Source organism: Epinephelus fuscoguttatus, linkage group LG12 (genome assembly GCF_011397635.1).
Source record: "Epinephelus fuscoguttatus linkage group LG12, E.fuscoguttatus.final_Chr_v1".
NCBI classification, from domain to species: Eukaryota; Metazoa; Chordata; class Actinopteri; order Perciformes; family Serranidae; genus Epinephelus; species Epinephelus fuscoguttatus.
In genome coordinates this window covers 28,799,886-28,822,514 of record NC_064763.1, presented here as the reverse complement: position 1 = coordinate 28,822,514, position 22,629 = coordinate 28,799,886, and the positions used below count along the sequence as shown (strand labels likewise).

At 40.5% G+C, this 22,629-nt stretch overlaps 1 protein-coding gene across 6 annotated transcripts; it reads right to left on the bottom strand.

Annotated features, from left to right (window-relative positions):
* Positions 1 to 1,910: 1,910 nt before the first annotated feature.
* On the bottom strand, positions 1,911 to 18,867 carry arfip2b (ADP-ribosylation factor interacting protein 2b). Of its 6 annotated transcripts, none has more exons than XM_049592168.1 (10): positions 18,551 to 18,867; positions 15,889 to 15,999; positions 12,346 to 12,378; positions 10,579 to 10,687; positions 9,290 to 9,346; positions 7,581 to 7,696; positions 7,177 to 7,398; positions 6,866 to 7,023; positions 4,387 to 4,561; positions 1,911 to 4,264 (listed from the first exon to the last, which is right to left on the bottom strand). In XM_049592168.1, the coding sequence occupies exons 2-10, from the start codon at positions 15,985 to 15,987 to the stop codon at positions 4,109 to 4,111; spliced, it is 1,125 nt and encodes a 374-aa protein (XP_049448125.1). In that variant the 5' UTR covers positions 15,988 to 15,999; positions 18,551 to 18,867; the 3' UTR covers positions 1,911 to 4,108. The 6 variants fall into 6 exon arrangements, with proteins under 6 accessions (XP_049448125.1, XP_049448124.1, XP_049448127.1 ...); XM_049592167.1 differs by having other exon boundaries at positions 12,322 to 12,378; positions 18,551 to 18,866; XM_049592170.1 differs by lacking the exon at positions 12,346 to 12,378.
* Positions 18,868 to 22,629: the final 3,762 nt, after the last annotated feature.

Genomic DNA, 22,629 nt, shown 5'->3' with positions numbered 1-22,629 from the left:
AAATACTTCCCAGTCAACAATATGCAATATCAAACTACAAACATGAAACAAATGAATGAGTTTCAATAGAATGTGATCAGGTTTTTAACTCTCTTGTGTCAGGATCAGCTGCAGAGTGACCTAGCAGAGATGGCTGCTATCTTGTTTTTACACGTATTAGTGTATTGTGTTCTTTCTACTACTAGCTCGAAATAAAGTGTCCACAAACTGAATTATATAGTGCAGAAAATCTGAAATGTGATGTCTTCCTATGAGGACGCAGGGTCTCAGGAGGATACTGATGAATGTAAAATTTAAGAACACAACTGCAATCTGAAGGAACAAATGCTGCTAAATTTAAGAATAATAATAAAAAAAAATGCAAGTGGTGCACTTTGTGTGTGGAAAAAATGACTGCTGGTCCTGAGGTGTCAGAGGAGAGCTGATTTGCTATGTATCACTATTGGAGATGGAGCTTTTCCCCCGGTTGTATCAATAATCAAACAGGAGGATTTAATGACACAGATGACTAATCAAGATGACTTCTTAAAGGTCCAGTGTGTAGACTTTAGTGGCATCTAGTGGTCAGGTTGCAGAACTGACATGTCTCCTGTGTGCCAAGCATCTGGAGACTTTTTTTTTTTTTTTACAGCAGACATGGGAAAAGCATAGGTGTATTTAATAGGATGTAATATGGCTGCTAGAGAGACCCTGGTGTTGTACATGCTGGCTCAGTGGAGAAGCTCACTGGGACACTTCACGGAGCTGAGTCATCGTTAAGATTATCACTTTAACCTGTGCTTAACCCACTGGCACACACATTCACACTCTGGTGGCCTAGGCTACCATACAACTAACAATTCACAGTAACCATTCATATGCTGTCACATCGGGAGCAATTTGGGGTTCAGTATCTTGCCCAAGGATACTTCAACATGCAGACTGGAGGAGCCGGGGATCTCCCTTGGATGTTCACTCTACCTCTGAGTCTGTTCTGGGCTACTTAAGAGACAACATGGCAGATTCGGTAGAAGAGGACCTGTTCATTCTAATGTTCCAAAAAACCCAATAATTTTTATTTTCAGGTGACTGTAAACTAATGCAAGTATAGTTATGAATATCATATAGCATTTCTGCCAATGAATGCCCCTCAATCCTACACACTGGGCCTTTGAATACCTGTGTACAACTGTAATCACTACATTGAAGTTTTGACTGAATCCAGATGGTTGCCTCTGACTGCATCCAACAGAAAGCCCACTGAGCAACAGTGCAATATAAATAAGATGAAAGAGCAAACAGAAAACCACGCAGAGCATTTGAAAATGTGTACTTTTAATTTTGTTCCCTCAGGGTGGGGTGGGACATTTCAGGTCTGAGTGAGGAATGAAGGCAGGAGTATCACATCAATCCATGACATGACTTCATTTATCATCTTAAATACCATTATGTGCAATCATTCATACAGTACAATACACCAGCTCAGCCTAGAAAATATTGATTGTACACAAATAAAATATCTCATTTTATAAATCTTGGTTCTCTCTCGGCGACAATCTAAAGACTGCTAGTAAGAGTGACTTTAAATGTTTGTCACGTTTTCTTTTTTTTCTCAGTTTACTGGAGATTTCACAACTACGGAACAAAAACATCCTATTGCCATTCATTTTGGTGTTGGGGTTAGGATTTTCCAGGGGCAGGTTTGGAAAAGAGGAGTCACATTTTGTTAATATTGCTGTGTGACGGTCTATCAGACCAGGAGCTGACCAATGAAACTGCAATTTTAAAGTGAGGCCGAGGTCTTACTGAGCGACTCTTGCAGCCAGAATAAAATACACTCATTTGACACTGACACATACGAGTTCAGAACACACAAGCCAAACAAACCATAGAATCAATTTTTGATTTTTTTTTTGATTTGTTTTTCATTTAAAAAAAAAAAAAAAATCACTTTCTTTCATAATTGTCCTTCAGAGTGCAGCATAAAAGGAAACCCAACTTTCAGATTCTGCTTCAGCCAGTTTCAAAATTCAAATCAACAACTGTGAGCATGGCGTTATGCCAGTCCATGCGCGCTGGCGTGCAGAAGGCCAAGAGTAGAGCATCAGTGCGTTCACACATATCTGCACGTATACTTTGGATCGCTGCCTGCCATGCAAATACAGAGGAGACAAGAAGCTGGAGGACGAACCCAGTAACTGTGAGTTCAGTTCAGCATGGTAGAACATTCATCACACCGGATTATCTTCATGTGACACTGAGAAACTGAACCACTTTCTGTCAGTTAGTTTAGAGACAGTTTTTGGAGGATATCAATTTCCTGTTAGTGTATCATCTGCGAAATACGCTATAGTCAAACTGAGTAATTTGCACAAAGCAGAAGTTTCAGCGTACAAATATGCTCAACACATACAGTGAACATAATAAATACAGTGATGCATAAAAATTCAACATTACATATGTAGTACCATGCCGATATTCCGTGGTATTACCTTCTCTTCATTAATTGTCAACAACTGATGATTGTTTACTACCGTTATGCTAAGACACCGTTTCCGGTAAAGGAGATGAAACAAGTGATGAGTCATTAGTGTTATCCCACTCCCCCAACTACTAATTTACAAGATCTGATGTCGAAATATTAAGATTAGTAATATTAGACAGCTACAATAATCTTCAGTGTGAAGAAAGGTAACCATAGACAAATATATCCTGCTTTACAGAGACTGAAAGATATGACACTAGATGTCAACGACATGTCCATGTTAACTTTCAAAAGACAAATTTAAGACAAAACACATTTCAATGTGAAAACAAACAAAACGTAATGATTTTAAATACAGTCCGTTAAACAGTTAAATAATGGAGTGAATCCATTCAAGTTTGTTGGATCTTAACTGACTGACATACCCATGTTCTTACAGAGTCCAACTGTACTTCAAACCTCAGTCGACAGTGAAACTGAACCGATCAATGCTGCTTCAACAGCCAATGAAAACATAACAAGGCTTCAGTAAACATCTCTCTCAATTCTCTTTGGGTAAATAAAACACAATTAGTAAAGACCCCAACCAGTATAACTTTGGGAAGCTGTGGCAGTGTTCCTTAAACGTCCGTTGCATATAAGAGTTGAACTTTAAGGTTACAATTGTAATCTGTAGCGTACAGACTGAGCACTGCAGCACCTGCAGTCTAAAACACCAGCACAGACTGCCCAAACAGTATACTGTCCTTCACTCTGAAGCATATGACGTACAACTAGAACTAAAATAATTACAAAATAAAAAGATGACAGTAAAATTAAGCCAAAACTAAACAGCAGTGTTTTTTTGATAAGCTACAAACAATCATATAATATTTATTTCAAAAGTGAAACAGTACTTAATTTGAATTGTACATTGATTTGAAATGTCTGGACATTCCTTTCCAGTGTGCCATACAAATCCCCTTCTAGTTTGAATTCTTTTACTGAGCTTATCTTTCTTCCTGCAGGCCACGTGTTCATTTAGCACGTTAGCTCATATATAAGGAGGCACACGAGGAGGGTGATAAGGTCTGGAAGAGTTTTGATGTAGTGTCTGGTTACATCTGAGTGTGTTTTAATAGCTGTATTATGTTTCCTTTTGTCATCTGTCTCTGTTACTGAGATGGTGCGGGGTTGAAGTTTAACTCAGAGCACTGGGAGCACTTGAGGAGTACAATAATGGCCATGAACATGACGAACACGAGCTCACACAGCAAAATAGTGTTGAGATAGTAGGGGGTACAGTCAATTAGGAGAGAGGGAAGGGAGAGATGAACAGCTCCTCTGGGACCAAAGCACAAAGAGAAGGTCAGAGTGAAAAACGGGAAGTTAGGAAGAGGCACTAAACGCCCCCTGACTGTTCATGAAACTGGCCACTTGGTTTCTTGCGGCATTTAGCCCACTCATTAATAATACCCTGCAATTCATCTGTCCAATCCTCCATCATCTGTCCAATCATCCAGCCACACGCTCATCTTATATCTTCATCCACCCAATTATTTGTATGTGTTTCCCTCTGATGTGGTCCTCTGTAAGTTGGGGGTTTCAACAGGTAACAGGTGGAGGTGGTCGATAAGGAGGCTGCAGGAGGTCCAGCAGACCCTTTCACTGCTCCTCTAACCAGGAGGGCTTGTCGGCCCCAGGAGGCCTCAACTTTATGTTGAACTGCTTCAGCGTCTGCTCCAGCTGCTGCTGGTTGCCAGCAAAGTACGCCGAGATGGCATTGTGGAAGAGGAGGAGCTGCTTGTGCATCACCTTCACCTGAAAGAGAGAAACAAAGGAGCTTAGGAAATTGGTTTGTGTCTGTATTATCACAAAGACACAATGAGTCAAACCCGGATGACTTTTTTCATTTTGAAGGCTGCTGATGATGCACGCCTAACCTTGTTCTCCTCCAGGAACTTGAGTTTAATGATGACGTCTGAGCGGAGGCGTTCATACTTGTCCTTCTGGGTTTGGTACTGTTGCTGAGCAGCTTCAATGCGGGCCATAGCTACAGCATCCCTCGGACCCAGACTGAGTTCCTCCAGGTCTGACCGGTAGGCATCATACTCCAGTCTGTTTACAAAAGGAGTAGAGAGAATACAGAGCTTTAAAAGGCCCTAAAAACTTTGCTCTTTGCTGTAGGAGACTGGATCCTACATGAGCACAACAGGCAAAACAGTGTGGCTCATATTTAGGGCTGTACCCGACAGATTTATCTGTTACATACAAATATTCAAAGATTCTTCATTTCCCCCCATATAAAGTTTTAAAGCTTGAATGTAATGTAGAAACAAGCTAACTGTGCCAAAGACAGATCAAAAGCGTGCTACAACTTTTTGCTGACACTAGATATCAAACAAAAGCCAGAGACTATATCTGTATTAAGTTGCTGTGAGCTGTAAATTTACCTCTTCAATCAGAAGAGAGAAGATAATGCTATCTCAGAGCCTTACGGTGAAAAGACTGTGTGCTGCTGCATCACGTCTGTAGCCGTCTGCACCAAAGAATAGTGTGAAAGTGAAAAGCGCTCACTTAGTAGCAATATCTAGGGACCGAAACATCCCCAGAAGTACACTGCACAGCACACTCACTAGCAAACTCAGTCGACTATGGGGTCTCCAACTGATGATTTGAATATGCAACTTTCAAGGGGCAGCCCTTCTCATATCCCATAATAAATTACTGTATGTGATTTGTTTGTGTGCTGTGTTTCTTTGCAAGGATTTGTGCTAAACTCTTCAAATTATAAAACAATACCAAAGACTGCCATTGTCCAAACTCTAAACTTGATTGTCACCACATTTAGTGAAACATATTTATTGTTACAGAAAAAAAGCTGAAAATCAAAAACAGGTTGAGGCACTTTAAGAAAAAGGTGGCTGTATTTAGAGGGTATATTTCAAAGATTCAGACTGATATGCATGCTCAATGTATGTCCACTAAAAGTGCTTGTTTTTGCCACTGACAGGCTCACATTGTTAGCCCCCTTTCCACCAACATTTCCAGGAACTTTTATTTCCAGGAATTTATTTACCTGGCTAAAAGAATTCCTGGTAATCTGTGTGGTTTGTGTTTCCACTGCACCTCAAAGTTCTAGAAAATGTATTCAGATCAGGCTGATGACGTAGATGATTTGGTGTGTGCCCTACATTTAACTCCGTCAGCTTGTTGGCTGGTAACATGGTAACAATAGCGCTGGTAGAGAGAGTTGGGGCTGTTTGTCTCAGCTAGCAGCTAAGTTTGAAAGTATTTCAACGTAAGTGTCAAACTAAGTTAGTCTACATACAGACAGCTGTCATTTGAGCTTATTAGTGACAGTTCGCTATCAGCTGAACTAGTGTGCTGTCCTTGTGTAAGACATAATGTTAGTGTCTGTGGATGAGAGACAGTGGACGGAGCATATTGAATATGTTCATGCTTACTGAACACATATATTGATAAAGTATTGGCTTCGTACTCGGTAAGGTTTAATGTCACTTACAGTGACGAGTGTAGCTTAGCATCGTGTTTCGGTACCCACCCTTAATCAAAACACAAATGAAGTGAAGCTTGTTTGCAGCCACACTGGCACGGAAGAGCGGATCAGTGTTCTTTGGCAAACAGCCCCGCCCCTCAAGAATTCCAGGGAATCTTGGAAAGTCCTACCCCCCCTTCTAGGTCATTTTTTCAGGGAAAGTTTGGGGTTGAGGGCAAGTTTTTTCCCTGGGTAATGTTGGTGGAAAAGCGCAGAGGTTTTTCAAAGTCCCAGGTAAATGACAAAAGTTCCTACGGTGGAAAAGGGGCTAATGTTATACTAACTGTCTGACTGCATTACGGAAAAGATCATTACAGAAACAGATCTTTTTGTCAAAGTGTAAGATCATTTTTGTTTAACCAGAAACAGCACCAAAATCACTATCACTAAACCCACCAGACTCAATTTAAATAAACAGTAATTTTATCATGATAAAACACATTTAAATAGAATCTGGTGGGTTTGGCAATCACAATTTTAGGGTTGTTTAAACAAAAAGGATCTGTCTCTGTAGGGATCCTTCCCATAATGTGTTCACACTCTAATAATCTGAGCCTGTCAGTGGCAAAAACAAGCACTTTGAAAGAACGTACATTTACGGTGCATTTGGTCTGAGTGGTTACATTGCAGCCTTTTTTGTGGCTGCCAGCTGCAAAAGTCTCACTCAGTACTTGGCCGATTTAAAAACTGTTGTTCTCATTAGTCACTTACCTACAAAAACAGGAGAAAATAGAGTCTGGATTGAAAAATACAGAAGTTACCCTTTGAGTTTTGCCTGTATCCATTTGCTTATCCTCCTTTAAAAGGGGTTTGCATCCACTCTTTTAGACACAAAGAATAATAAATGTACTGCATGTCCTTACCTGGCATTTTCGTACATCTTGATCGTCATCAGGGTGTCCTCCATGGTCTTGTTAACAAGTGTGTTGATGCTGGACACAAAGAAGTTAATGGCACCAAGTAGAGTCTCTCCGTTCTTACAAAGCAACTTCTGGGTCTCTGCATTGTAGCCAAACTCGTCCTGTAAAAGCAAACAAGGCTTTAAGGTACACATTAGAATATGAATGGTATTAATGGTCTTCAGTGTTGTCTACATAAACATGTTACATAACTTTCAAGCTGTAGATCAATATCTAAGAACTAAGGCATAAAAGCTCCATGAACAAGGTCTCACCCGCAGCTCTGGAGATTTCTGACTGAGGTCAGCAAAGGTGTCACCCAGCGCATGCTGTGTCTGCACCATGTTGTAGAAGTGGTTGGTCAGCGCTCTGGCCAATCGCAGCACGTTCTCATATTTCCTTTTAGTGTCTCTCAGCACCTCAATCTGGGCCTCCAGCTCCAGGTCCACAGTCCTGGAACCCCGACCAAATCGCTCTGAGATCATTTGCTTTGTACACTGAAACAATGAAGGAAGACACACAAACGTTAGCGAGCTATTCCCTTCTGCGGTCGTATCATACCACATAAGGACATGGTGGGAGGGCTTCCTGCTTACAGAGGATCCTCAGGCACACACAAAAATAAAAATCACCATGAAGCTCTTCATCATGAAGCTCAACACCACAGAACCGCAGATACCTTGTAAGTGTTGAGACCCCACTTCTTCATTGTTTCTAGTTTTTCCACAGCCACGCCGCGGGTCGCTTCCTCTGCCGACATTGATGAGCTGCTGCTGCTGTGGTGCATGTTGGAACCTGAGAGATAACCAAATGAGGAGACACAGGAACAGGGTAAATGAGAAACATGAGCTAAAAAAGACTTTCAGATAGACGAGAAGATGAAGCCCAGCAAGGAAGAGACCACATAGAGAATCCTAAACCACTTGAAGTACATTAAAACTATGCTGCATTCAAAATTGAGAATAGTTTCTGAAATCTGTCTGCTATCTTCCAACCTACGTCCATCACCAGTGCCCCCTGCACCACAGTAAAACATGCACAGGAGTGAGTGAGGATTAATGTGTGAGTAGATAGCAGGAAAATGCAGAAAATGATTGGATTAAGGAAAACAACATAAATATCGTAGACACCAAATTATTTGTATTGAGCTATAATGAAAGCTGAAAATACTGCAGACTGCCAGTTAATTTAAGGCCACAGCTAAAATGTCAACATTATTAATCATTGTAAAGTCTGCAGCATTCAACTGCACCTTATTCCTAAGAAAGAACTGTTTGGGGGACGTTACTTTGCCTGGCCTTGTACGCAGGTCTGTGACGGTGGGTGGGTGGACAGGTATGGATGGAAGAATGGTTCAGGGTGGGTTTAAATAACGGTAGGAGTGGGAATGGAATTTGTTTTTTTTTTTTCCAAATTGTGGGTATGCTTTTTTCAGGATCAGGTTTTAGAATGACAGTTGTATATTTAGGGCTTAAATGTGAAGTAATTACTTTAGTTGAACAAACGTGCCAAAAATGGAAAGATAACGTAGGAGTAAGATTGTGGGGAGGAGCTGGGAGATGCAGGAAAGACAAGAAAGTAAGACAACAAAAGGGAAAAGAGGAGGATGAGGAACATGTAGGAGGGAATGGTGAAAAGGAGGCGGAGGACAAAGATAGACAAGTACAAAGATGAAGAGACAACATTTTGTGCATGACAATGCCGACAAATGAGTGATGACGAAGTCGGGGGCAGTTTGAATTGCAGCAGTACTAAAGAGTGTGATACTAATCAAATTGGAGCAGCCTTTCTTTAAATAACAATAAACGGAACAGATTAACATATGAGAGACAAGGTTTACTAAGGTTCTTCCAATAACACCTTGCTTTTCCATTAGTAATCAGGGTGTTAATACAAATATACACAGTGATAGACATGAGGATTGTTTCTGTTTTGCTACAGAGAAGTTCAGAGATTAGTTTAGTGAGTTATTCTGGGAGAAACAGGAAAGTAAAGACCCTTTAATTAGAAAAAAGCCACGATATGTCCAAAAGAAAGAGAAGCAGGCAGAAAAAGTAAACTGTCCTTCTCTCCACTGGAAAAAAGATCATTTGATGAAGATTAAAGGGACAGAGCAGATGGTTCCCAGCAATCAAAAAAAGACACACTCAGTATAAAAAGCATCTTTCCAAAATGAGATAGCCATCATATGAGAATCACCCATTAATTATCACATTATCTTTCATGCAGTTAACAGAAACAAAGTTCTTGTTAACCAATTATTATAATAGTATTTACAGACTGGATGTTCCAGATCCTACAACACATCCCAATCATGAGTCTATCACATTTTGGAAATAAGCTCTCTGTCATTAATAATAATAATAATAATAAGTTCTAAGGAGCCACCTAATCCTGTAACTGGGATCCTTTTGTTAAACTCTGCATTGTACCGCACAGCAGGGCCTGAGAGAGAGAGTGGGACAAAGATGCAGAAATATTAGCATCAAATCAAAGTTATAAAGAGAGTGTTGTTTCCCATTGACTCTGTATATACAGCTACAGCTACTGTACACGGTTGAAGTCAATGCCTTGAACTAAAAAATTACCTGAGTTCATTGGTGGAACTTCAGTATCACACAAGTGAAGGAACCCCAAGACACAGGGTTTTGGATCTATTTATTACTCAGAATGAAGCTATTTTTTCTATTTTTTTTAAGTTTCTTATGAACTAAGAAACACTACATCAATTAATGGGAGTACTGGTGTTTGATGTAGGATACCCATGGAATTCTTGGTATGATATGGCTTTAAACTATTACTTGACATTTACAAACGCTTACATTTTTGGTAATGAGGTCAGCTTTTGGAATGCAGCTGTGCGCACCATATGTCATGTGATGGGAAACAACCAATCACAGCTGACAGATATCTTTTTTCCTTCTTCCATAAATATCAGTCTGTGGTAAATGTGGAAAAGTCATCTTGGTGCAGGGCTGCCAGAGCTTTTCATCTGTCCCATGGACGATATGCCCACAGTGTCTGGAAGAAGATCAGCTCTGCACTCAGGATCTCAGGTAAATAGGCTATGATACGGTGCCTGTTAGGGTTGCTTGGCAACTTCAGACGCAACCTGCTGCCGCACTCTTGAAAGCTGGCTCGAAAAAAGGCCCAGTGCCCGACTTTGCGTCTTCTAGGCGGTTAAAGATGTGGCATATGTACAGCCCTTAAGAGCTGTTTTGAAAAATTGGGATGGTATTTCCATTAAGTCTGGTGATACAGCTTTAGTTATACCTGAAGTTTGGGACTAATTCCAGTAAATACATTACTGTTAGACTGATGCCCACATGAGGTTTTTGAAATCTTTATAGTTCATCATTCACTGTGCCACCCTGCCTCTTCCTGTATGTGTAATACAGACCGCAAAGGCATATTTTCAGATACAGTGGAGGCTGGGGAAACCACGGATGAATCAGTGCAAAGTGACCGCCAATTAATTGTAGCATGATCTCATGGGAAGGATGATAGAAGGGAGGCCCAGGAATCAAACACTTCATTGTTATGAAACCCACTGAATAACTGCAGAGTCAGAGGCACAGCACAGAGTCAACATAATAAGTCAACACGGGGCAGCGAGAGCATAGCTGAGAAGAGACTGAAAAGATGTCAGAGAGACAAAGAGGGAAGTAAGACTCTACCTTTCATGGAGCTGGTGGGGATGATACCCTCTGCTGTTCCTCCATAACCCCCAGATACAATGCTAGTCTCATTGAGATTGGGACCCGATACCATCACCTGCTGTAGGTCCTGCAACGTTTAAGTGGGGAAATTAAAAAAAAAAAAAAAAAAACAAGAAAAAAAGGGAAGAGGGTTTTGGGGGTTGGGGTGGGGGTGGGGGTGCGTAAACAGGAGATTATGACTAGAGTGTTAAATTCAGACAGCATAGACAATGTAGGTTAAAGGCTTATTCACTAGAGGGGGACAAACACTACTATGTTAGGAAGGTTAGTCAGTACAACACAATCTTCAGGCAGTCTAACTATACTACCACTTATCTGGAAGCCAGCAGGGAAAACTATGAAGTGTGTGAAAGACAGAAAACACACCACCAAAGTGCCCAGTCAACAATCAACATAATTAATGACCTGAACTGAATTTCCCTCCATGAGGGGAGCAAGCGAGAGGACTACAATACCACAGCTGTAATGGAGCTAAAGTCTGACCCACGCAGCGACTTCGATGATCTATGCAGCAGGAAATGCTGAAGCAAACTATTCTCTCCTTCCTAAGTAATCACAGGTTTCAGTGAAGCTCTGGATCATGAAAGAGACTGTGTTACGATCCATCTTGTGTGTTTTGCTTAATTTAACTTACTGTTTTCTTTTGTTTGCCTTCCTGCTCAAGTATCAGCTAGCACAGAAAAAAAACACATTTGTGAGGAATTTATGGAAAGAGAGAAATCTTGCATGAACAGATTTCTCTCTTTGGCAAACCATATGTCAGCCTTGGCATTAAACAGGTTTAAAGCAAGCCTCTTATTTCATTTGCAACAAACACTGCACTGTACTATCGGCAAAGGCCCATATCGTCCATCAGAAAATGGAAACGACAGCGTAATATATAGGACATTTCCTTAAACCTTGGGTTTCAACTCTATAGTAAGATTGTGATAAGGAACTTCTAAGGTCTGGGAGGGAGGGGGCCATTTCCTTTTTGTAAGCAAACACAAAGAGTCTGTTTGATACTACTGTACTAAAAGGAAGTTAAAATACAACTGCCGTAATTTTTGCAGCTGGAGGTCAAACGGGAAATCATCAACATGATGCAAATTATCAAAATGTATCCTGGCTCTGCTTTTTGCCTTATCGGTTTGCCGTCACGGTCAGCTCTCAGTTGACTTTCTTGCCGGAGTGCAACTACATTTCTCACTATGGCTGAAACAACAGGACAAGCGCAGCCAATTCACATCAACGTCACAGCAGTAGTATGACATGATTATTAGTACAATGCCATGTTGTCAACCAACACCCACTAAAATTAAGGAATCACACTCACACATCACTCAAGTACACAAAGAATCTAGGCTACATGAGCTCGACACACACTACATGTTTTTGACCAATCAAATTAAAACAGATTGTAATGTTAAGATCTAAAGGTTAGCTGTCAGCTATTTTGTTAATACTACTCCATTTGAGGGATGTCTCTCAGTGCATGTAAAGTCTGAGAGACTCCTTCCATCTAGAGTTAGTGGGAGCCGAGTTAACAGGCAGAACAATTCAAGCTGCACAGTGGTTTGCCATAAAAATGAAATATCTGACATTTTGTGAAATAGACCAACGTAGTGATGCGAGGCAATTTAATGCCGCATAAAGTCAGACCACTGTGCAGTACTACACACCAAGATAAAACACACACAAATGCACAAATGGCCTGCTCACCCTGGTGCCTCTGGAGCTCCCTACCTTCTCATCTAAGCTCCACTGCAGTTTTGCAGCCTGCACAGAGATGGAGGAGGGGGGGGAAATCGACAAACACGACAACAACAACAAAAACAAACAAATAGAAAAAGAAAGGAGACAAAAAGAAAAAATCCATGACTGAAATCATGAAAGAATGGTGTAAAAGAAATCCCAGAAAAATCATTATCATGTCCACAGACAGCAGGGGTGTGGGATGGAGAGCAGTGATGACTGATATCACAGCAGCTCAGGTCAGGACTCATCATTTAGCTAGTTTGTGTTTCGTGCGGATCGTCTAGTCCACTGGGTGAACAAACTTTGCTTGGTACATTTTTTGCAGCTTTGCCATGATATTATTCCATCACTGTCTGGACAACAAAATACTGATTTTAATTCAACACTGCAAAAACAAAGATATTCATTTACAAGACATTTACAGACATTAAACGTGACATTTACATCAAGAGGGAAAAAAATCAAAGAGGGACGCACAAAAACATCCACACAAACACCAAATTTCAGTGCCAAAACTTCTGGCAGCACACTCTGATTACCATGAAAGGCAATAGGGTTGTGTCAGGCGTGAAATGTAACCTTTTAGCTATATGGCCCTATCATAGCAACCATGAAATTTCTACACTTAAAGCTTTGAACTACACCTCTTGCAAAGATGGACAATTTAACCCCAAAGACACCGAACCAACAACCAGGAACATGTTAAAAAGGACAGATCCTTTTTAACTACATTTTCTTTTTCATTCAGTCTGTTTATCCCTTCTTTTAGAGATCTGCCTCATGTTGTGGCATCTGTTCAATGTGGGAGAAAGCTGACGTAGACACAGATCCCTCCCTGGACCCTTTGTTGACACAGTGCCTGTTCCTTGAGCACCATTAAGTCACTATACAAAAACTGGTTGTCATGTCTTACTAGTAACGTTTGGTAGACTAATGAAAATGTCTTGCCTGGTCATGAACAGATGTTGTGCCACAAACAGTATGCAACAACATGATGAGGCTCTGCTTTGAAATGCCACAAACTGCTGTTTTCCAAAATAACTGAGTGACTCTGCAATTCTAACAATACAACCGGGATATCTCCAATTTCACAGCACCCGCATTCACCTATGAGAAATTGTGTATAACAGCACAAGCATCTTAACATACTGTTGATTATCTGAGAAAACACCCATGAGCAACTGTGATACATCTGATGCTTTTGCCAGGATGCTGCTGGCAGTCAGTCCTATCTCTGTCACTGTCAAGCTGCCAGTCACCGCTCCTGTTCTGACAAAAGCGCAGTGCTACGACATCTGAAACCAGACTTCTGCGCTTCTTTAACCTGCCAATCTTCGCCTCTATGTGCATGAGTGATACAGACTGCTGCCACTTTAAACTGAAAGCTGCACAGCAGATATCAATCTGATTTCAGAGGGCTTTCACCCAAGGACAAAGCAAAGCCAGTTTCAGATTAATTGCAGAGTTGCTATGACAACTGGTTAATATCCAGCACTAAACAGGGCAGCTAAACGCTTCTAATACATGAACGCAGTAAACTGGGGAAGCCACACCAAATGGATGAACACTTGCTTCACTGTGTAAGCTTTGTGAATAGGCAGGGTTTTCTTTTACTGCTTCAGTGCAGTCACACATAGTTTGGTGAGCAAACAACAGGATCCTCCAGGATCTTCAGTCTGTTTGTCCAGCTAGGTGTGCCTTGAGACGCAGGAAACGAACAACCTGTTTCACCTAACTTACTCACAACTCCCCTGTTAGTTCAGTCTAACTGACTCTGACACTCCTGAAACAGACAGAAACAAAATGTTGGTGCTCTGCCCATGCGCCAGAGTTTTTTGCTTTCGGATGAGGCTCCAAGTGCTTCTCCATTCTATTAATCAATAGTCCCCACCTGGAGAGCAACAAGTACATCTACGAGTTTAGCATTTCAGTTCAACATCTAGTTAAGGTTGACCAAACACAGAGAAGATGTGTTTGCTACCCTGAACATGAGGCCACATGAGCCGTTAAAGGGAAGAACTAGTTCCCAAGGAGACAGCTGGACTCCAACATTTGATTTCCCAGTAGGCTTTCCTTCCACAGTTGTAGCTAAGCAAGCTAAGCAACACAAGGACTTCCAGCTGTGTATGACAGGCAACACGAACTACTTAAACCCAGGTAGAGAACAACATTTAAGTTCACAGCAAGAGACTGTAATACAGCTTCTAAATGATCACTCTGCCTTCATGTGCCTGTGTTCACATGCTGAGAGCAAAGTGAGAGAATTATAATAAGTGACTGGTCACATTTGTGACCGCCAGTGTTGAAGACTGACAACTGTATTTACTAATAGGATTAGTCTTAAATGTACTGTACATATTACTGCAGGGTAGTACTGTGGTTGCGTGAATGGTATGAAAAGAGCCAGCTCACTTAGCTGATCTTGTGATAACAGAGAACAATACCCCAAACCACAATGTCAACTTCAAACAACTGAAAGCATGCATTTATCCATTACACTGTGATAAACCAACAGTAATACTGCGTAATGACATGAGATTTAAGGATGTCAGCTTCATTTACTTCATGTGCTGCTATAACCTTCAGTAATAGTGCTGTGTCATTGAAGAGATCATATTCATAATCATTATTATTAGAACTTCTATAGCAGAAAAACTAAGGAATAATGGAAGACATATGTGGGTGCCTGATGAAAGAAATGAGAGTCACTGTGATCTTATGTGACCAAGTACAACCTGATAAAAGAAATGCACTGCCTGCACTTAACCTGACAGCTAAATGACAATACACAAATGCATTTAACCCATATATATTTAACAGCCCAACAAAACTAACCATAAACTCATGTATCACCCATTCTGGAGAGCGGGGACAAATCACGCCCCACCAAAAAAACCTTTAAAATTATAACTTATCAACACGCTAAGTCCGTTTTTGGGATGAAACATAACTTAATAATTATTTTTAACAGTACATACTGATAACACTGATGTCAAAATGCAGTGTTATAGTCATTTTTGTTGAGCGATATATATATTTGTGACAATGTTGGCCCTTTAAAATGTATCCCCGATTTTTCTCAATTATGTCAGATTTTTACAAAACAAAATTTGATCAGGCCATAAAAGGTGTTAGCTTTTTTCTAAGGACTCCTGTCTCACTTCCTAGTCTGTCAGCTACATCAGATCTTACCTCTGACATCCACTATGTATGATATTTAAGAAAAAATTTAATCACTGGGAGGTTGGCCCATTGCAAGGCTGCTTCTCTTTTACAAAATAAATAAATAAAATATAGCAAGTAAGCGAATAGGACAATAACTAACTTTGTATTCTCTGTGCTCTCTTCTGTTTGCTGCAGTTTGGTTTTGAATATACAAAGTAGCTTGAGGTAGCAAGTGGGTAAACACCAGCAGTTTGTATGTTTGTTTCCTCCTACAATAGCTTCAAACAGGTAAATAACAACTACACAGCATGGTCCCAAAATGTTACACCCAGTAAACTATCAACTGATACAGTAGCTGTGTCCCACCTGTTCAAGGCTGTCATCTTCTGGTAGTGTCCCTGTGTCACCATTACTGTTGATAGGAATCTCCATTGTGGCAGCTTTACTCATTATGCTGTCTGTCATAATGCACTGTGTCTGTGTGAAAAGAGAAGACAGAGAAAGTGTGGATACAACAAACTGATGTATGTAAATAAAGTGGATAAAGGCAGGGATGGAAAAACAGTGAGGCCTACATGCTGCTTTGATGAGGAGAGACAAGAGAGCGTAGTCAAAACAGCCAAATCATTAGGCAGAAGGGAATATAATTGCCACAAATAAGCGAGGAGGTGGTTTTCAAAGAGCAAGGCTACCGGGCAACATAAAAACAACACACCTATGAAAGCCCCATGCTCAGGCGCCGCCAGTTCAATGAGCTGTCTTGTTGAAGTGGCCACTCTACCCTACAGCTCATTACAGGGCCGTATGTTAGCAGCGCCCTCTCCCTAAAATCCTAGACTAGAGGGGAGACTGCAAAATGTTTATATTAAAACTGTCTAGTCATTCTAACAGGTCAATCTGATTTGAGCTGCTACACATACTCACACATTCAAGATGTGCAATCACATATGCATAATAATGTTTGCAAATAAAGTGCCGGACAAGCAGTAATACAGCTCCTATTTTTGGCTTGGACGAGAATAATGAATTCACAGCTTAATGAATTCACTCCCACAAACACTGATGAGGTCTGTGTCCTGCATGTGTGAGACAAGACCACAGATGATGGTGCAAGGCTAAGGCCAATTTAAAGGCTTACAGATGTGGAAGGTCTTAATATGGTTTCCACATTGCAGAGCAGGGCGTCACTTAAAAAGGTAAACGTCACACCTGTGTTAACTAGCATGTACAGTAGCTCTATGCAATGAGGGATGTACAGAGGCCATGGAAACAGTTGGTGATTCATTGTGCACTTGTGGGTGTTTTCATGGCTTTTTGTTCTTTGAGCCAATAGTGAATGCCTCAAAACTGTAACTAATACATGTTGATTTTTATCTAAGCAAACAAATTCAAATGGAGGTCATACAGCTGCCACTGAGTGTAAGTAAATGTAAGTAAATAAATTAACAACTGGTAACTGGTTTGGAAAATTTGTTTCCTGATCTGCTCCAGACCATGTGCCTTTAAATCATCATGCTTTGTAAGACATGATTTGCCCTGACACATGTGAAAACAGTTTTAAAGGCTTAACACCAGTTTACTCCACTGCTTGTGGGAAACAAAACAGAGAGGTGAGAAGCCTGGCAGATAAGAGAAATAAAAGCATCCACGACAGATTAGTGCTTCACTTTCAGTCTCTCATTGGAGAGACTGAGAGACTATTTGATGGAAATCTCACATGTCTGTAAATGACTTCATAACACCACTAAAAAGCAGGAAAACTGTCAAGATTTATGCAGCATTAAATGAATAATGAGTGTATAGTGAATGTATAGGCTATTATGTACGCAAACTCACTACAATTTTGAATTAGTTAATCAAAAAAAAAAAAAAAAGCTTGATGTCCCTTGTGAGATTTGCTAACGTGGCTGACTGTAACTACATGGCAGGTTTATAGCGGTTAGATCACTCGCTGGCACCAATATCGCAGATGTTGTTTGAAGGGAGGCAGTTCAGTGCTTGTTTACATTTGCTCTGACCTTGCCTACTAAGTGGGCTTTTGTAGGCCATGCCCACTCCATTTCCTGAGGAATGACACATCTGTTGACTTTAAACATTAGAGGCTTCTCTTGCCTAACACAAGGGCAAGAGACGTCTCACTGCAACTGTGTGAGAACTTTGGGATGAAAAAAAAAAAAAAACTGGCTTCACATCCTCTCCATGTTAATAGTTTCCATTAAGACAGACAGACTTCATTTCTAGTGCCATGCCATGAGACAGTAACTCAGTAAAGCTTTCTTTTTAAATCAGAGACTAAACGTCTTCATACTGAGCAACAAAGTGCTGTGTTGCATAACATCTACATCTGAAACAGGCCCTGATCTTGCTACAGCACAATAAGTCCCTCAATCCACTATGTGTTGTCTCTCAGTGAAGTCACTTAAACTAGGCTGAATCAATGTGGCAACAGAGTGAGTCGTACATTAACTCAAATATTATTAATTACAGTCAATTATTGGGAATTAGCAGCTTCCAAAATATGGTGCTACCACAGAGACAATGTTCTTTCTTACTATTATTATCACTAAGGTAAGATAACATGCCTCACAGTTTGCTTTTGTATTGAGAAACTGGAAGTTTGACTTGGAAATTGCACAATTCAAATACCCTGAGAGCCAGGACAGGTGCACCAGCACAGGTGTACAGTTGTTCTCTCTCCAGCAGGTAACGCTAGATGCAGGCCTCCCTGGTGGGTTCAATCTGCCCAGCACAGTGGGGGTTATTCAGACAGTAAAAAATAACAGTCAGTTATAGGTATTTATTAAGGATATGCACCACACTGAAGCAGCTTTTCAGGCTGGAAATGATGCTCTCTAGAAAAAGGCCTGCATCTAACGTTAGTTCACACATCCAGCTGTTAGGAAGAGGCTGCTATAAACAGCCCACTGAGACCACTGTACCAAGCTGCCTGGTAAACAATGATATAAATGTAAAATCCCCAAACCCAGACAACCATGTGATATCGTCGTTTTCAAGAGGTTTGACTTACGGTGTGCTTGGTCCCGTCGTAAAAACAGAGCTGTTCAGGAAGCTAGCGAGCAAGCTAATAACAGGCTAACGGCAGTGCATCCCAGTTCATGCGCGGCTTAGAGGAGACCGATGTGTCTTTTGTCAGTCCGTGGAAAAAGCCGCCTTTGGGAAACAACGCAGCGCTCTTGTTTGAGGATATTTTAATGACACAGACGGGTAGAGCTTTGCTCTAATTGCGTTTATCTTCTGTCTCTTCGTTAATAATCCTCTGTCTTCTCCTTTAATGAAGCCAGGAGCAACGCTTTACGGAACTGACGACACCGTGGAATTCATTTAGCAGACGCGCTCCTGTCCGAAGATCGTCTACACAAGAGAAGATGGATCACTCGTTACAAACGCCAAAACGAGCACCGTAGAACATAGTGTTTAGGCTGCCACCATTGCCAAACAGCTTGTAACATTAAATACGTTTTAATATATATTTTTAAATATAATTATAAATAAATGCATATAACATGTATTTACAACAGCTCACTTGCATGTCCATAAAACACTTCAATTGAAAGTGTAGAATTAACTGTCATAATAAATTTCCACTTATCTTTAATGTAAACTATTATATGTATGCCCACTTCATTAGCTCCAAACTGAGGGCAATGTGCTTATATTAAAAATAGTTTAAAGCTAATTTACAAAATAAGCGCATTTCCCCCTTCACACTTCAGAATTGCACCCAGAACTTTGAACGGAGTGAGAGCTCTTAGTTTTTCCTCCACGCGGCCACCCATCTTTGGGAGCATCCTGCAGGTGATGCGTGCAGGTTTCAGCAGGCTGCTGATGGCTGTACATTAACTCAGGTAAGTGTGAGTTGAACATGTGCTTTGAACTGTGCCCCAAGGAATGCTAAGATCTATGACTTCTGTGCATCCAAAGGTTGAATGCAAACTTCATTATTTCAAGAAAACATGCCCCCCTGCGGCTGTAATTGGAATTTCACTTGAATCAAATACGTAATTTGGGCACAATGACCTGTGTGTATTCGTACCTTACAGCTTGTCTTAATATATATTTATATATATATATATATAAAATTTTCTTTGTAAGATGTGGTATGAATGCTTGTTGTTACAGCCAAGAGCTATACTGCGTCATCCTCAGAGATAAAGGACAATTAGTTGTGTGAAAAGGAGAGTACCTATTGTGTGGGAACAAACATGTACACGCCCTATCCCACCCAAACAGTCAGTCGGAAATTAACATACAGTGGGACAGCCAATGTAGTGTAGGTATGCAAAGTAAAGCCCTGCACTGCTTGTATTAGATATTATTAGTTAACACCATGATCATAATTTAACACATAAGTGAAGCTTCAATGAAACAAGGGGTAACTCAGGACTCATATAGATATTGTATTATAAAATATTTAAGTTGTTCTTTTTCCCCCTTCTCTTTGATTGCACATGTCTCCAGTATGTTTAAGACTTGTCATCTCCATCACTCATCTGGTATTTTTACTTATCCTGGTTTAACTTCAAAACCTCAGGCTGTGGTGAAACTTTGCTACAACACTGCCCTCTGCGGGCGAGTGTTGGTATGTGATCTCATGAGGAAATAATAGGTGCTGGGTCATTTCTGTCTTGTGGCTTTTCCATCAGTGTACTGAGCATTTTCATAAAGATCCAGTGTGATCTTACTTACTGTTCTCATTGCAAATAACCAGACTTTAATGTTATCTGTAAATGTAAAGTTAAAATGCATGTTTTAATGGGATTATTTTAGTTCAAACAAACACACCTTTGACCCAGTAACATCATGGAACTCCTGCCAGAGAACAATGTGTTGGAGCAATGCAGCACAGTGAATGTTTGAGCACCATTTTAAGCATATACTTCTTGCTCTCATGCTATGAATGAACCACTATGAACAATGTTAACAGTGCTGGATAAGATCCTACAAACACTGAGGGGCTGAGGGGATTCAAACAGCTTCTGCAGTCAATCAGAGTGTGAGGAAGGAGGTGGAAAGTGAAAGCGAGGGAAAGAGTGAACGTTTTATTAATGAATAGATTGGACGCTGAAAGAAGTGCGGAGCCAAGAGAAACTCTCATGGTATTTTTTGGAAGGGGCGTGAAATGCCATATGGGAATGTTTTACTAATGGAAGTGTGCACGAATGCAGCGGATTTTCCAGCTGTCTGTGTTTTTTAGTGCCAGTCTGGGTCGCTACCTGTTCCAGTGAACATGGTGTAGTGCTTTCCTGCTGTTTCTTCTTCTCTGTCCTTTGCTCAGAAACAACAAAAATGTTTTACGGCTTGCGGACATGTGAACAAAATAATCACATGAAACATAATTAGCCACAGCTGCTGCTACTGCAGATGTGTGCGTGTGCAACGCTGTCCACCCAGATTATAGCCTACAGCTGTCACACTCCCACTCGAGTTTGGCCAGTTACCATCAATTTCTCCTAATTATGATAATGATTCACTTTTATTGTGCAGTGAATCCTGATTTATTTGACTGAGTGGATTTATTGACTCTTCTGCTTGACGTGCTACAATTACATTAGTTCCATGTGTGTTGGACATGAGAGGGGAGATGACAACACTTGAGAGGCTCTGGCAAAATGTATAATAATATCCATACAATAGAAATGGCTAAACAAAAGGCACCTATCCTCTTTTGCAGAGTGAAATCAAATCATTTTATATATGATGAAAACACTGTAGATTTAAAAAACAGAGCACACACTTGCAGTCCAGTGTGTTAAGAGAAAAACATGTTTATGTTCTAACTTGAAACTCATCCCTCCAACAGAATGGTAAAATGAAAAAAGAGACAGAAGAACAGCTGAATTTTTCATCAAGTGTTCACAGCATGTGCAGCAGAGGCGAGATGTTTCCACAGAGACTTCTTTTTAAAATAATTCTTTTTATCACTAAAACTCCACCACCTGAACTTCAAATCAAGGACAAATAATTCATGGCTGCTTCTAACCTACTGTGCTCAGTGTGCTTTCTCTTTTATGTACATGTGGAAGAACTGTATTGCATATTCAAGTAGAATCCAAGAAGAATAAGCACATCACATTTTCACTCGCTGTAAAATCACATCAGGAAATGGTGTCCATTTGTGACTAACGCTATGTAAATCAAAGGTTCAGTGTGTAGGATTTAGGATGTCTACTGGTAGAATGGAATATAATACATTAAGAATGTTTTCTTTAGTGTTTGATCACCTTAAAATAAGAATTGTCTTTTTGTTTCCTTAGAGTGAGCAGTTTATATCTACATAGGCAGCAGGTCCTCATCCATGGAGTCCACCATGTTTCTACAGTATCACAGAAGGGACAAACACTGGCTCTACATAGGGCCATACGCGTTTTCACGGCAGCCACCATAGTAAGCAGCACTTCTATCTGAGTTGGATAGCGTTGGAAAACAACATATCCTCATACAATGGTTCGTAAAATACCCTAAAAATTAGTGCCCCACATACTTAATGTAAAATTACATAACTAACATAAAGTTACTGTGGATAGGTTCAGGAAAAGAAATATGGTATCAGTGCACCTTAAAATGATTTGAAATTGCTCAAAGTTCACATGGTTCCAAACACCAGTCTCTTGGGGAAAGTCCTGGGGGAGAGTCCACTGTTTTGTGATACATCCACCACCCCAACCTGCCTCCTCACAGGACCACCTTCTTCTGTACTCCCATCAGTGCATTGGTCACATGATTGCAGCCTTCAAAAACACGTGGGTTATGCACAAATTACTGGATCATAATTTATTGTAGGAAAACTTTCCATCAGTGTAGAAAACAGCCTGCAGAAAAACACAGATTTTTAATGTGAAACTGCTATATTCTGGGTTTTTACCTGTTTAAATCACCAGGTCCATTTGTTTTGGAAAGGAAGAGGTCTCTGAGAATAATTCGGCTCCTGGTAAAAACCTCCTGAACGTCTGGATCTTAAGAAGAAAGGTGGGCACATATTCGCAGCTGTTGGATTAGCTGGCCCGTCTGCAATGAGCTGACAGCATCAGATTTGTAACATGAAACTGTTTTATTCACTGTTTTTACCAGTTTTAATCAGCTGGTCTG